Source organism: Gopherus evgoodei, chromosome 2, assembly GCF_007399415.2.
Source record: "Gopherus evgoodei ecotype Sinaloan lineage chromosome 2, rGopEvg1_v1.p, whole genome shotgun sequence".
Lineage (NCBI taxonomy): Eukaryota > Metazoa > Chordata > Testudines > Testudinidae > Gopherus > Gopherus evgoodei.
This window is the reverse complement of record NC_044323.1, coordinates 207,164,746-207,180,945: the sequence shown is the minus strand read 5'-3', so window position 1 is coordinate 207,180,945 and position 16,200 is coordinate 207,164,746. Positions and strand designations below refer to the sequence as shown.

The 16,200-nt window shown below is 39.9% G+C and overlaps 1 protein-coding gene across 1 annotated transcript in view; it reads left to right on the top strand.

Moving 5' to 3' along the window:
- Positions 1–16,200, top strand: part of PTPRM (protein tyrosine phosphatase receptor type M) — a 719,823-nt gene that overhangs the window by 389,777 nt on the left and 313,846 nt on the right. Inside the window, 1 exon segment of the mRNA XM_030552787.1 lies at positions 10,750–11,058. Coding sequence (XP_030408647.1) covers positions 10,750–11,058 — 309 coding nt within the window.

Here is a 16,200-nt window from a genome sequence, read left to right as displayed (position 1 = left end):
CAGTCCAGTAGCTCCACTCCACCAGTCAAACCTTGGTGACTGTGTACGTGGCCCCTTCCACCCTTTCTTCAAACTGTGTAGGGCTTGTGATCAACCTGGAGCTGCTTTTATCATAATGGTAAAACATCTGTCAGTCTTCAAGCTATTAAACTTCCTGCTAACTGTAACCCAGACCTGGCTTCTTTCCTCTTTTGAGGCTTCCAGGGAATTTTTTTTTTTAACCGAGTGTATCCCCATTCACCCCCACTTTTCTGAATCTTCCATTGCTGCTTCATGTCTTTCTCTGTCAGGTGTGGTTCTAGAATAAATCCAACCATTGTTCAATTTATTTGACAACACTAAATTTGGAAGGGTAGAAAACACACAAGAGGACATAGCCAACTGCAATGTGACCTGTGGAGATTTGAGAAGTGGAGGTTTCAGGCAATAAGGGACTATTTGGTCTTAGTAAATATGAATCTTACACCAATAGGGAGAAAATAACACAGGTTCAAGACTGAGAGTGCTGGACAAGAAGGGCATTACCTAACTAGTGATGCATATCACATGAAAGCAAGCTTATTTTCATCTGTCCTTACGTTCTTTTGTGAACGCTATTTTAATATTACCAACTTTCACACTGTTATCATGAGCCTTAGTATTTTGGTGTTTTTCCTCAAGTCCCAACTCCTAAGGTACGTCAACACTGCAATAAAAATCCCATGCCACTGAGTCTCAGAGCCTGGTCAATTGACTCAGACTAACATATTCAGAGTCAGAGTCCTGCAGGCTCTGAGACTGTAGAGCTAAAAATAGCAGTATAGATGGTTGGGGTCAGACTGGAGCCCAGGCTCTGAGACCCACCCCACTCACTGGGAGTGAGAGCCTGGGTTGCAGTCCATGCCCGAATGTCTACACTGTAATTTTTAGTCCTGAGGCCTACAAGTGTGAGTTAGTTGACCCAGGCCAGCTTTGGCAGTGACGTGGGTCTCTTATTGCAGTGTTGAAATACCCCTAGAGTGATGTCATTATATGGGAATCTGAACTTCCATTATTTTAAAGAAGAAAGTTTCTAGCCACCATGGTTGTGGAGAAAGTCTTGAAAACATGACCCCTTAAAAGCTCAATCACCAGAAGGCAAAAAAATCCCCAAACCCAAAATGTAATTATTTTTAAAAGTTCATAATTTTTAAGCTAGTATGATTTTTCAAGGCCTGATGCATGATTTTTGACTCCTTGGAGTCGGCAATGCTACGCTAGTAATGGGATGGGGAAAATGATCCACAAGGGCTCTCTTTCATATGAAGTGGTCTGATACACAGAAGGCAAGGGAAGAAAATTTAAAAAAAATAGTTTTAAAAGGAATTACTGTTCATGTTAATTTTATTTTAAATTTCAGTTGATTGAAGCAGCCTAAGTGTTGTAAATATTCCAGATAAAATAGCAAAAATACATGTTTTGTTTTTATAAAAATGCACAGAAAAATTACTCTTATCAAATGAGCTGGCCTGAGTGAGGAGTCAGAGTTCAACACTTCAGATCATAGTCTGACTCTCAGTTTTGTTAAGGGCTCAGCATAGTCCGAAGATAATGTCTTCCTCGTGGTAGTCTTGGGATGAGGGGTACCACCTTTCATTACTCTGTAGCTAGTAATCCTCTGGCAAATGTATGCTCCTTGTTTATAGGCTCCAGAAGTTAGACAAGTCCAGTCATTCCAGAGGATGAGACGTGGGGGAGGCAAAAGGTGTAAAGTGTAAGGGAACCTTAAGGCTCTGAGTCTGATAAGCTCTTACCCCCCAAAATAAATAAATAAATTTAAAATATAAGTAGTTATGGGGAAAGAGCCTTTGCTGTGTAGTGAATGGAAAAGTTATTTTTAATCTCGCATTTTCTGAATCCTACAGTAATTCTCTCTCATTTTATCTTGTATCTAGATGCTTAAAAAAGTTCATATGTAATTACGTAGTAGGGAAAGAAACAATGTTCTGTTCACTTGTGACATATGTATTTTAAAGCTAAAAGTTTATTTTATCAGTTGAGCCAGAGAATCCTATTCATTTATCAGTTTTATCCATTTGAGAGTTATTTGTCAAGGCTGATTTCATTCTATATCTCTTGGTTAAGGTTGGTTGCACATATTAGATTAGAAAAATTTTAAATATTCTTCCTATATGAGCAGCATTAATTGGTGGCGTTTTCTCTTTTACATAGATTTATATGACCAAGCAGTCCTGTCACTTAGGTTCATTGAAGTCCTGTCTTGAATCCCCAATTTAACTAACAGTGCTGTGGATAACAGCTCTGAATTAATTTAGTTTGTCGGTAGCAACAAACTGCAGTGATAGCTAGAACACCCTGCTACATCATCTTCTGACTGATCTATGAAACAGCCTCTCCCATTTATTTTTGCACAATATAATAAACAACCTCTGTGCCTCTGCACAGCCAAAAGCCCAAATTCATTTACACCAGTGTTTATAAATTGTTCCAGGCGATTTTCATAGTAATCTGAAATGTTATGCCTTAAATTTTAACACCCCTCCACCCAAAAAAACCCCCAATCACTGCTGTAATAATTTATTGAAATCAAGTTTTTCTGTTGTTTAATTGGGGGTGCAATATTACATCTTTCACCTTCAGATGCCAGGTGCATACTTTACTGTTAATATTAATGAGTGTTAGCATAGCACTTTGATTTTACACTGTTAGTGTCCATATCATCCAATAGTATAAGTATGTGCGAGCCATTTCCATCTCACTGTACACTGTGGATGATGCAATATGAGCTTTATAAAACAGTGTATGTTGGCCCATGAGTGTTCCCAGTATTCCTTAACATGTGGTGAGTTTAAAGATGTGTGTCTAATGAGTGCACAGTGGCAGGGTGTGAATGGCTTTCATAATTATGGACTCAGGGCCTGCATTATCTCTAGTATAACTTGAATGGTTTTCTTTATTCCTAGCTGCTTAAACATTTTGCCAAAAGCCTTAACCCAGAAGGTCAGCATCAGTATTTGTCAGTCAACAGAGCTGACCCCAAATCCTTGGCTAGTTTAAATCAACATAGCTCCATTGATTTCAATGAGTCTATGGCAGTTTACCTGAGCCAAATCTCTACTGAAGACTTGACAGTCATACTATGTAAGTATGTTCTTGAGCAGTGAAGTCACCTCTGTGTTGTAGTAGTTCTTCCTAATTTGTGCTGAAAGAGAATTATCAGAGCCTTTTTATTTCGTGTCGATTTGCATAGTCACCATGGCACCAGGGGTGCATTTGGGGTAAATTGTCACTGACATACATGTGAAGTGAAAAGTATATGTCTGCACTCCTTTATTTTTCATTTATCAGTAAGACGCCTGTTTCCTTCAAGCAAAAGAAAGAAAACCATAAGAGCACATGCTTGTCTGTCATTCGAACTCTCTAGAATTAGCTTGTCATGAAATGTAAAACTAATGTGTACTTGTAAAAACCACTGCAGCATTCTCTTCACTACTGGCTGATGTCTAAGTAGATTTGGAAATGAAAGGGGTTATTATAAAGTGATTACTGAATAGCTAGGTATGTCATTTTAACAAGCAGCTAAATTCTCTGTTACAGATTCAAAATGTAATCTTGTTTGTATCATGCATAGTTAAAACCTGATTTTCGTTGTAGAGGAGCAATCAAGCAATGGAGGTAATTTGAGAGAAATATATTGAATGATGTTTTTCTTTCATTCTTTATTCAAATACATTAGAATTTAAATGAGTCACTCTAAAATCACTATAAAATGGCAATAACAAAATAAATATTAGAGTCACTTGGCCTTGGTTCATATTTAAGTTCTGCTATAGACTAAAAAGTCCTCAACAAAATCAGTAGATGTCTGATGGAAGAACACACTGAAAAGAAACAGCATATATGAAAATACTGCTGACTTTAAAAGGGAATTATTGATGATTACACCAATATTTTACGACTGCGAATTTGAGCCTGGAGGACACATGCCTCAGGGGTATGTGCTGCCATGAATTGAAGGATGTGAAATGAAAAAGATTAGAAAAGCTGTTTCTTGCTGGGATTTTTTCACTCTTTCATGTTTCTCTGTATTGAGTAATTTTTGTGGTATATTATTAGATAGCTCCATTCAGATATAACATCAGTAAAGTGCAATCTGAAAAGCTTGCATGCTTATTATGTATCTCAAATGAGCCTTCTGTACATGGTTAGACATCTTGGGGAGACCAGGATTCTGTCATCAGATTTCCTGGACTTCCAGCTTCTGGCCAAGCTAAACATACTTCAAGAAGAGTCCACCTTGTGGTATATCTGGATTAATGCTTCTGGTCTAGGATAGAGAAAAGAATTGCAGAACTGTGTGATAATAAAATGTATTTTAAACTTTTTTGTTCAAGCTCTTTCAAATCTTAAAGGTCAGTTCTCAGGCATAATAAGTGAAGATTCCAGTTGACTCTTATTTTATGAATTTTACTTATTTTTTCAGTTGGTTTGGCTGAACCACATGTTTGTATTTTGCCACACTTTCTATCCCCAGATTTTGGGACTGGCCAGTCCCGGGTATATACTGAAAGAAGCCTACGTGGGGTGCTAAATTCTGGTGGGGAGAGGTTTCTAATCCTTGTTCTGCTCACATGCTTTGTGACCTTGAGCAAATCATTTAGTATCTCTGAGCCTCCATTCCCTTATATATGAACTAGGAGTAATCATATTTCATTACATCATACAGTGTAGTAGGCGTATAACTAAGTGAGGTTTGTAGATCATTTCAGTGGCAGATGTAGGAATATATTGCAGGGATCTCTGGCTTCCCAGCATAGAGTCCCCACATCAGCAGCAGTGTTGTGAAGGCTGCCCTCATTAGCTATGGGATGGGCAGACAGGAGGAGCTGGCCTCTGCTCCCACAGAGCCCTGGTCAGCTAGAGATTTGGCAGGTATGTAGCAGCCCACAGTAATGGGATTGGTAAAAGTCATAGAATATGTTCACTAACACAGAATGATTTGCTGTGTCAGGGAGGTGTCTGTCAACACAAAATTTTATCTGGAATGGTGAATTTGGGAACAGTTTTTACTATGTGGAATAACAAAAAGAAACAAGTAACCGCTGTTATTTATTTTGCTAAATCAATCATCTTTTTTGCTCCATATGAGATTCAGCATTGTTAGCAGACTTTAAAAGTCACGTCAGGGAACACTGAAGTATGGTCCTGTCATAGAGATGAAGGACAGTGTAATATCCCTTGCCCACACTTTCCAGAGAAGCAGTGATAAGGGATGGAATAACAGAAATCCTTGTAACTGGAGAAACCATGCTGAAGGTTAAGTGGTGAAGACAGAGGGGATAAAATAGGTTTGAAAGAGGAATTGTCAGATTTTGTTCTTTACATTTTGGCAAAATAGTCCTAGGTAAAAGAAAGGGAAAATGTGATTCCTGATCTTTTAAAATAAAAGACACTAATTTATCTCTTTAAGGTAGCACTCATCCTATCCATACTATTAAAATCCTCTTATAGGATGTCTGTGATTAAATAACAGTAATTCTTCCAAATTAATGACCAGATCCTGCAAATCCTTAACTGCCTTCTTTTGTAAGTACTAATCACATGAGTTTGCAGAACTGAACCCTGTGGCCAGATATTCAGCTCATGTAATAGTGGTGTATTTCTATTGAACTAAATAAAGCTAAGCAAGTTTACACCAGCTAAAGACATGGTACATCATTTCTCACCCTGCATTCTCTGAGCTTCTTTGGCAGATTAAAAGGGTGGGAAGACCCAGGTTTCATCATAAGAGCTGTTAAATCATGTACTATTTTAAACAAAAGAAAGCTCTTTTTAAAATGGCTTGTTGATGAACACACGCAAGAATAATTACAGTATAACAATCAGTCCATCAAAGTTGAATGTGGTCTTTCATGAAACCATTTTCCCAGGTTTGTAAACAGCTTCAAACAGCATACTTTTCAAGCATGTACAAATTAGAGTAAAGGCAGATTAGAGGAATTGAAAGGTAAAATATTGTACATAGTAATTTAATCCTTGCTGTTGACCAGAGTTTGAAACTCATAAAAATTGAGACTTTGAAAGAAAGAAAGAAAGAAAGAAAGAAAGAAAGAAGTTGCTACATTTTAGCAATTGTTACAGGAGATACATCATATTCCCCTATCTATTGTATCCTTGTATGCAAGGTAAAGAGTATGAGTTTTATTAGTAGTAACTGTTTATTTTAATCTTTTTATTTAACTTTATTTGTTCTGAAGAGAATTCTGAAATCTCCATTTCTACTTAGCAACCATCTTCACGGCTACCGTGTTGCCCTGATCCAACAAAGGACTAAAGAGCCTGATCTCACTGAAATCAGTGGCAAAATCCCATTGGCTTCAGTGATGCAGAGCAAGCCCTTAGAACATACGCTTCAAGTTAAACATGTGAGTAGTCCCATGTTTAAAGTTAAGCACCTGCTTAAGTGCATTCCTGGATCAGGGCCACAATGAGCAGGAGCTTGCAGGATCAATTCAAGACCAAGGTGTTTCTCTGCTTATCACTTCTCCCTCACTCTCCTCTGCCCCCCAGAATTCTAGTATTTGAGCGCCATACAAAGATTCATAAAATTATGCCAAGCACCCTCTGACACCCAGGGAAGCTTTATTCCCCCTCCCCCCCGCCCCATTACAGGTAGGGAACTGAGGCACAGGGACATTAAGGGTATGTCTACACTGCAATAAAAACCCACAGCTGGCCAGTGCCAACTGAGTCAGGCTTGCGGTGCTCGGGCAAAGAGGTCACTTAATTACAGTGTAAACATTCAGGGTTGGTCCAAACTCTTGGACACACTCACCTTGTAAGTGGGGGGCAGATGTCCGTGCAGGTACTCCATAGAGAAGGCATCCAGTGACCATATAAATGGCCTGGGAAAGAACTTTTAAAGAAGGTGCTGATTAAAGGAACAGAACAGGAGGGAGGAGGTTGAGGCTTCTATGAATGGTATGGCAGGGAGCCAACCACCCCTTTCTTATAGCCCGCCTTAAATCTTCTACCAGGATGGTAGAGGGGTCGATGGTAAGGTCCCAGCCATGGAATGGCTGGGGTACCTGGATGAAAAATGAAGGGGGGGCTGGTGGAAGCCCCATGGACAGCTATTGAATGAATGTGGAGTTGGCTGCAATGTACTCTTTTAACTGCTGGGTAGTCCCAGGCATCTAATAATAAAGATACGTCCTGATTAAAGCCATATCAAGAGTCTCCTGTCCTTCTTTTCAGTAGAGCCAGACAAAGTGCTGTTGGTGTAATAGGAGGTAAAGTTTGAAATTCTAGAGAAATGAGAAGTGAATTGAACCTGCAATGGAAATTGCTCCTATCAGTCAGTTTCTATTCCATATTCTCAGGAAAACGCTGCTGAATGTAGAAGATGCTAGGATCACTGATTAAATGGGATGCTACAGTGCCAGGGGCTAGAACTGGGCTTGCTGGTCCCTCAGGTCAGAGTTGCAACTGTCAGACTTCACTGCTTGATACCCAGCTGAAAGTGGCAGAAAGAGAGCAGTATGAAAAATGCTGCAGGCACCGTCAGGGGAATTTGTAAGAACTACCTGACTAAACTTCAAGCATGACAGACAGTGCACTCCTTAGGGAAGCAATCCTATTCTCTTGTCATGAGTCAGTAGACCCAGATTTCCCCAGCTTGCCTCATGATTCATGCCAATGGGGCCTATTATAATGGCCAGAATACTGAGGAACAACATAATGTCGGTTTATCCAGGGAGCTGCAGTGTGAGTAGAAGGGTCTAGCTTTGTAATCTCCACAAGAAGAGTTTTACCAAGTGCAAAGAAAACAAATGTTTAGCAATTAGCTCTAGTCTTCTATTTGTGAAATTATAATTAATTACCCCATTACCTAACCCTAAGAGATTTATATGTTGCATATAAAACTATAATAATGGTATGTAAACCTTATGTTAGAAATACTGTATTTGTCTTCTAGTCTAAGAAATGTGGTTTGAATTCTGATTAGCACTGTGAATTATGAAGTTGTCAATTTATGCAATACAGTGTAATTCTAGGCCAATGGCCTTCATGTGCTGCAGGGATCATCAGTGCAGTTCTCAAGAGCACAAAAGCAAATGTCACTACTGAATTTCTAATTCGTGTTGTTTCACTTCATTTAAAGTTGGGAATTGACCCATCAGAAAGAGTGAATGTAAAAATCCCATTGAAAACTAAAACAAGATATGATTATCATAAAATCTTAGTTAACTTGAATCTCAGTTTTATAAAATAGCAGCAAAATTCATACCCTGATTCCTCTTGGGTTACTACACCAGGGTGCATCGGTCATTCTCCTAGTACCGTGAATATATTTCACTTCAGCTATCCAAAGGATAAAGTGAACACACTTCCACATTATTGGAAGCCATGTGCTGTGCTTTAGGTGTTAGTGCCATATAAATGAAAATGTTACTTTAGATATATACAAGGTAGGGCGCTTTCATATTAGCTTACACTTACCTGTTGGTGCTAAGCTATTTTGGATCTTTTGATAGACGAGCTGTTTCCTTTGACCCCTGTATACTGGTCCACATTTTAGTTAACAATGAAAAAATTGACCTGACTCTTTGGTTAAAACACAAAGTGAAATCAAACCCTAGTTTCCTTTGGAGTTCAAAAAGTTCTAATCAGCATTTTCTTCTAGTTTCTCATATCTATTGTGTACACTTAGTTGCTTCCAACCACAAATGGCAGTGGAAGTTCCAAAATGTCAGAAGAAATGCTGTTCTTTCAGTATTCCCAGCTCAATCTGAATCAAAATGCTGGAAACTGAGATAGGAATTAAGAGAAGAGCACCTTTTCTCAGGAGATTTCTGGCTAAATTGTGTAGACATAAAAGTTTAGCAAAATGTTCAAACTATTGGGGGCTTATCCAGACTGATTTTTGGGGGTGAGGGGAGGTTATTTCTCACTAATCTTAATGTGGTAGCATACAAAACTTAAACCCAATGGTCCAAATTCACAGCTGGAGTGAATGACCTTGGTCACTGAGTGAAGTGAATGGAGTCATACCAGGTTACACCAACTGAGGATTTGGCCCAATGAGTCTAGTCACTGGATGTGGGGTAATGTATTATTTAGTTAAATTCATTCTGGTGTCTGGTTGCCAGTTGACAAATGCAATGTGAAACTTATTGGCTGACTACATTAAAAAATATTCTGCAAAGCTAGTCAAGGCTATGTAGTTCATCAGCAATTAATAAATGAATATCTGAAAGATTTAAAGGAAACAGGGGTTATCTATTTTTCACAGCAATAAAAAGCACGAAGGAAAAAACATTAAGATCTTTGTAGGTTATAGAGAAAGCATGCAATATCTTAACACCTTTTCTTGAAGGAGTTAAGAGAGATGAATAATATCTTTGAAGAAATATATTTAGTATGCAGGGATCTTATTAACAGGTAAAAGTGATGAAATTTTGAGGAAAGCGTTTAGAATATTCTTGGTGAAAACATGTTGATTAATAAACATAAGAGAGGGAAGATGCATATTAATTTGTTTATGTATGAGAGGTTTCTAGCTCATTAAAACTCTTCTGAGCATTTAACTAGTGAAGCAATAGATAAAGCTAGACATTGGCTTTAATCTCATTGAGGGCTCCAATATGAAAAAAAAGATTATTGCTAAATATGTGTAATAGCTCCACTAATGACGTGTTTTGCATACATAGTTAATTCACTACAAATGCAGGCCAGTATAGTGCTGTTCTGTGATGGAAATTTGGGTTCATTTCCCATCCCAATCTCTCATTGTTTGTGCCAGTGTGAGTGGAGAGAGTGTTGATTCTCTAAGCAGCATCCTTTGATCAAGTAGCAGCTAGTCTTCCTCTGCTTTGCATGCAGCCATATATCCCTGGGCTATGATCTTATCAGATCAGAAGGTTGCTCTTGTCCAGATGTTGGTTTGGAGACCCAAGGGAAAACCCAGGTGTGTGTGTGTGAGACTCAGTTTTCATATGTTTAGCCTCTGAATCTTTACGGAACAAGTGTCCTAAAGTGGTATCTTGTGCTGCTTTCATCTTTTGGATGAAATATAAAACCAAAGCCTTGACTCTTTGTGATCATTAAAGAAACTATAGCATGTTTGCAAGAACTAGAAGTATTTGCTTCAGATCCTAACCGGATTGCTTGTTGATTAATTGCATTCTGTCTAACTGATTGAAAAAAAGAGACGAATAAAGAAATTACTTTTAAAAATCAATGTTTTTCTGTATAAAAACTCTCCTTGGGAAGAAGTTTGTCATTTACTGGAAAGTTTCCCTTTAAAATTACCTTCTGCTTTATATATTTGCTTTACTTTTCAATGTCTCTTACTTTAAAAGTGCTAGCACAAATATAAGAAAGTGAATGTATTAACTAACATACTTCTAAATTCTGTAAAAGCAATTTGACATCATGGAGGTTCTTTATTAACATTTGTTTCTCAATTTTCGTCTTTTCATTTAAACATATTTAAAGGTTTTGTTATACTCTCTCTTTTTATCTGTCTTGTATTGTATCTTCTATTGTTTTCTTTATCAAAGATACTTCTCTCTTCTGTGATCAATGATTGCTCTGATTTAAAAAAATCAAAATATAATCATCAAATCTGTTTTTATTCTCCTTTCACACTGTCCTAGCAGTGTGTATATATTCACAAGGATATAATACAGAACTGTGTATCAGTTTCTTCTTTTTGACAGTAATATGCATAAATAGTACATCAAAATCATATGGATATTTTTACAGATCCAATGCGTGGGCCACGAAAACTAGAGGTTTTGGAGATCAAATCCCGGCAAATCACTATTCGTTGGGAGCCATTTGGATACAATGTGACACGTTGCCATCGATATAACCTCACAGTCCATTACCGCTACCAAGCTGGAGGACAAGAGCAAGTCAGAGAGGAAGTAAGCTGGGATACAGAAAGTTCACACCCGCAGCACACGATTACCAATCTGTCACCCTACACAAACGTCAGTGTAAAACTGGTTCTCATGAATCCGGAAGGACGAAAAGAAAGCGAAGAACTTGTAGTACAAACTGATGAAGATGGTGAGTTTTTACATTTACTACTTTGAACAAATATATTAAAAAATATATTCAGCTTCCAACCATTAGATCTCATTATGCCCTTTTTTGCTAGATTACTATCAGAAATCTCTTCCATATGGGCAGTTATATACCATGGTCAAGTCAATTCTCTACCTTCTATTTGATAAACTAAAGAGGTTTTCTTGTGTCTCATTATAAGGAATGTTTTCCAGATCTCAAAATAATTTTTGAAACTCTTTTCTGAACACTTTCCAATTTTTCAACATCCTCTTTGAAATGTAGACACCAGAATTGGACATAACAGTCTTGCTAATGCCCTGAGCAGAAGTAATGCCATCTTCTTAATCCTACTTGATATTACCCTGCTTGCTTCCAAGGATTGCATTAATTCTCTTTGCTACAGCATGCCACTGGCAGCTCATGTTTAGCTGTTATCTACCATAACGCCTACATTCTTTTCAGTGTCACCGTACTCCAGGATACAGTTTTGCACCCTATAAGTGTGACCTGCATTCTTTGTTCCTAGATGTAGAACCTTGTTTTTGGCTCTATTAAAGTGCGATTTGGCAACTGACCCAGAAAGCTTTGTATAACTGATCTGTCCTATCATTATTTACCACACAATTAATTTGTGTGCCATCTGCAAATTTTTAATGCAATGATTTTTATTTTTTTTGAGATTATAAATATTACAAACTGCTATTGCACTGGGCCAGAAACAGATATCTGTAAGACTCCTCTGGAAGCACCCCTTTTTAATTATGATTTCCCATTTACGATTAATTTTTGAGATCTACCAGTTAACCAGTTTTTAGCTATTCAATGTTGTAAGAGTCCGGGGCTGCAGTTCCTCCCTCTCAGGCATGGCGGGGAGCCAGGGCGTCTCCCTACAGGCAGCAATCCGTCCAGGGCCTAGACCCCTCAGCGGGAGCTGAGAAAACAAATGGTCTTTAAACAAGGCAGAGTCTTGGCCTGTCAGCAGGGACCGGGTAAGCACGGAGTCTATAGGCTTGGCCCTGAGGCAGGGCGGGGCAGTAGCAGTTCAGGCTCAGCTCGTTCAGCAAGGGGCTGAGCAAACACAGAGTCTCTAGGCCCGGCCCTGGAGCAGGGCGGGGCAGTAGCAGTTCAAGCTCAGCTCCTTCAGCAAGCGGCTGAGCAAACACAGTATCTAGGCCCAGGCCCTTGGGCAGGGCGGGGCAATAGCAGTTCAAGCAGTGAGTCTATAAGGCCCAAGCCCTGGCTCAGGGTGGGCAACCAACAGGTACAGAGCTCAGACTCTCAGGCAGAGGCTGCGCAGCGGTTTAAACCGTAAGTCTATAAAGAAGGCCTCCTCAGGCCAGGGAGAGGGGGAATCTGCCACCCTTGGCAGGGGGAACGCAGGCCCTCCCACTCCACTGCGTTCCAGCCCGGGGCCCTAGCAGCGGCCAAGATTCGCTGCTGTCAGTGGGGATCCTGGCCGCAACACACTGACATGGGTTCAGGCTCTTCGGGAGCCAAACCAGGGCTGGCTGTCCCTGGGCCACTTCCGACCTCCCCCTCTCTAGGTACCTGTCCTTCACCGGCGTCATCCAGTGAAGGACAGGATATCAGGCTATCGGGATATCGGGCGGAGGGAAGCTCGGGCGGCTCCTCTGGATACCGGGCGTAGGGGAGCTCAGGCCGCTCCTCAGGATACCGAGCGTAGGGGAGCTCAGGCCGCTCCTCAGGATACCGAGCGTAGGGGAGCTCAGGCCGCTCCTCAGGATACCGAGCGTAGGGGAGCTCAGGCCGCTCCCCAGGATACCGAGCGTAGGGGAGCTTAGGCCGCTCCCCAGGATACCGAGCGTAGGGGAGCTGAGGCCAGCGTTCCTCCGGGTAGTGAGCACGGGGCAGGCTAGGCCCAGCGGGAGCTCAGGCCCTAGCGTCTGTCCTCTCCGGCAGTCAGCGGCCAACTGAGTGCTGAGGCTGGGCTTTTAGACTTCCTGTCCTGCCCCTTGACTTCCAGGGGGCGGGGACAGGCGGCGGTAGCTCCGCCCACTGAGGCACCTGTGCTGGCTTGTCCCTCTCAGGCACGGCGGGGAGCCAGGGCACCTCCCTACAAATGTATGCTACACTGATTTTGTATAGTGCTATTTTTAAATCAGACTTATGAAAGGCACATGCCATTCTACGTATATAATGTCAGCATAGTTATCTCTATCAACCAACTTCTTATCTCATCAAAAATTATATCAAGTTTGTTTGACAAGCCCTATTTTTCCATTAAACTGTGTTGATTGGCATTAATTATGTAACATTCTTTAATTCTTTACTGATTGTGTCCCATATTAGCCATTCTGATATTTGCCCGGGATTAGCAGCCTATAGTTACCCAAGTCATTCAGTTTACCCTTTTTAGGTTTTGACATAACATTTACTGATTTCCAGTCCTTTAGAACTTACCCAGTGTTCCAAGACTTGTTAAAAATCAGCACCAAAGATTGAGAGAGCTTTTTGGCCAATTCTTTTAATCATTGGTGTCATATGAAGACTGCAATTATCATGACTCTATTTGTTGTTATAGTATTTGTGCATGAATTTTTGTGAATACAGTTCTAAAAACATGGCCCTAGAATGCATAGAGAGAGATCGATAGACATTTGCAGTAAGCTCTAGTAGCTACTCTGTATAAATCCATCCGTAATGCAACAGGGAATATCATTAGCCCAAATCATTATCATTGTACTGCTCTGTGGTGTATTTTTAAAAGAGACACAAGATTGTTTCCCATATTTCCATTTACATGAATAGCTTGCCTTTTAACAGTGGAACGCTAAAACATTTTTTCTGGCCAATCAATTGTTCACTGCAGAATTGCAAAAGTTCACTTATTTCTCAAAAGAATATGGCTGTTCAGGGATGACTTATTCTGTTGTCTTGAAGTAAAGCCCCTATTTTTCTTGCAGTCAGGATACTTTACATATTCTGAAGACCAAAAAATTAGATATATTTGCTATTTCCAAATATTCTTAGTTAGAAACAACAATAGCAGAAGACTGAAAGGTTCAGATCCTACCAAACCAAATCAAACACGTAGATATCTATAATTATGTCAAGAAAGTTTTAGTGTTTGTGTAGATCAAGGTAATTCCTTAAACCTAAAAACCAAGACCCCACCCCTACTAATTTATTGCCCTCGAAAAGCCAGAACACTATACTATCTTTTTATTGATTGCTGCATGTCTCGGCAAAGACAGGAACTGGAGGAAACAGAATTTAAACTATTTCAAAATGTACAATTATTATGATATAGAATAGCTCATAAAAGCCCTGATCCTAGAAATTGTTCTGGAAAAACTTGAAGTTTGGATCTACCGTAATTGCAAAGAATACACTCCTTTTTCTTTTAGATACATTACTCATGCCCCAAAAAGAGACTAGAAAGGGAGAATCCTTTAGTTTAAGGATGAAATGACCCTTTTTCTTATGCAGCCATTTTTACATCATGTTATTTAATGTGTTATTTGACAAGGTTCAGCACTCTTTGATGTTCTGTTACAAATAACTTATTGATGAGAAGGCGTAGAAGAAAGGTTTGTATCTACACTGAATTACACTGTCCCATGCATGTTGATTTTGCAAGATATTTTGACATGCACCTGCATATTGGAGTATAGGAGCAAGTTTTTACCTTGCAAAAGTAGTTGTGTTCCAATACCTAATAATTTTCAATTTACAAAGAGTCATGCATGTCATAGAAATTGGAGTTAGGGCTTGTCCACAGAGACTGTGTGTGGCAAGCCATCGTAGCCTGCTGTGCATTAAGGTGCTGTGTGGACCCTGTTACTGCACACTGAAAGTTTCATAGGGCACTCTGCCAAAGTGGGTATGAAACTTTTATTACGTAGGTTCACTCCTCAACTTAGTGTGTAGTAAACTAGTGCTCTATGCTCATAGACTCTCAAGGTTGGAAGGGACCTCAGGAGATCATCTAGTCCAAGCCCCTGCTCAAAGCAGGCCCAATCCCCTGACAGATTTTTGCCCCGGATCCCTAAATGGGCCCCTCAAGGATTGAACTCAGAACTCTGGGTTTAGCAGGCCAATGCTCAAACCACTGAGCTGTCCTTCTCCTGCCCCCACTGTGGGTTGCCATGCACTAACTCGCCATATGGACAAAGTCTTAGAAAAGACATACTCCTCTAGTCCATCTTTCTGCCAATACGGGACCATTCCTTACAGTGTGTTTTTTAGTCAAATTCAGTTTTAAATGACCCAATAGAAATGGCTTCTGCCATTTCCTTTGGGAGAGTATGCCACAATCTAATATAATTAATTAATTATGAAATAGGATCATCTCAAATTTTCCTTTTCTTGCTTTAATCCCATTACTCTTAATTAACCCCCCAAAACATAATTTATCGCTCTCCTTAGGGTTTACACTCTTCAGACGTTTGTAGATGGTGGTCAGACTGATTTTCTTTACTCATAATTTAGCCAAGCTATGTTTAGTTCTCATCTCTGTCACTTTGAATCCAGATCTTAATCAGTTTTGGTGCTGTTCTCCAAGTTCCCTCCACTTTGTCAGCAGACTTCAGATAGTGAGCTGCCTATACTGAAGTCAGCATTATATAGATATAGTCTTGCCAGTTCATATCATATAGGGGCAAGCAAATTGAGAAACCTTCTGTGGCCTCAGAGTCCATCTTTGCAGTAGAACCTGAACAGTTCTTCTGTGTAAGGGATGGATTTGAGGAAGCATGGGGTAGCCTTCATGGAGTGGAGTCCTTTTCCACACAAGCTTCCAGTCTGGCAGTGTGCAGGGATGGGAAAGATTAGTAGATAGCTTGACCAAGCATGAGGAGGAGTTAGGAGTTTAATTGCTAAACAAATTATCCCTTTATTTCCCTGTTAGGGAAGACTGAAAAAAATACTTCAGTCATTGGGTATATAGCCTCCACCTTCTATCCTCATGTATCTGGTCAGTGCCTAGCACAGCTACTTAGTTTGGACTCTGGATGTGCTACATAGAGGAGTGCGTATACCCCGTGTAAATTTTCCTGCTCGAAATACTGTGTTCTGGGTGTTCTACTAAGGCGAGTGTGGGAAAGCAAACTGCTACAGAGGTAGGAGGAGACAATATTAGATACCTGACACTTCTGATAATGCTGATTCTTCAGTCATGGG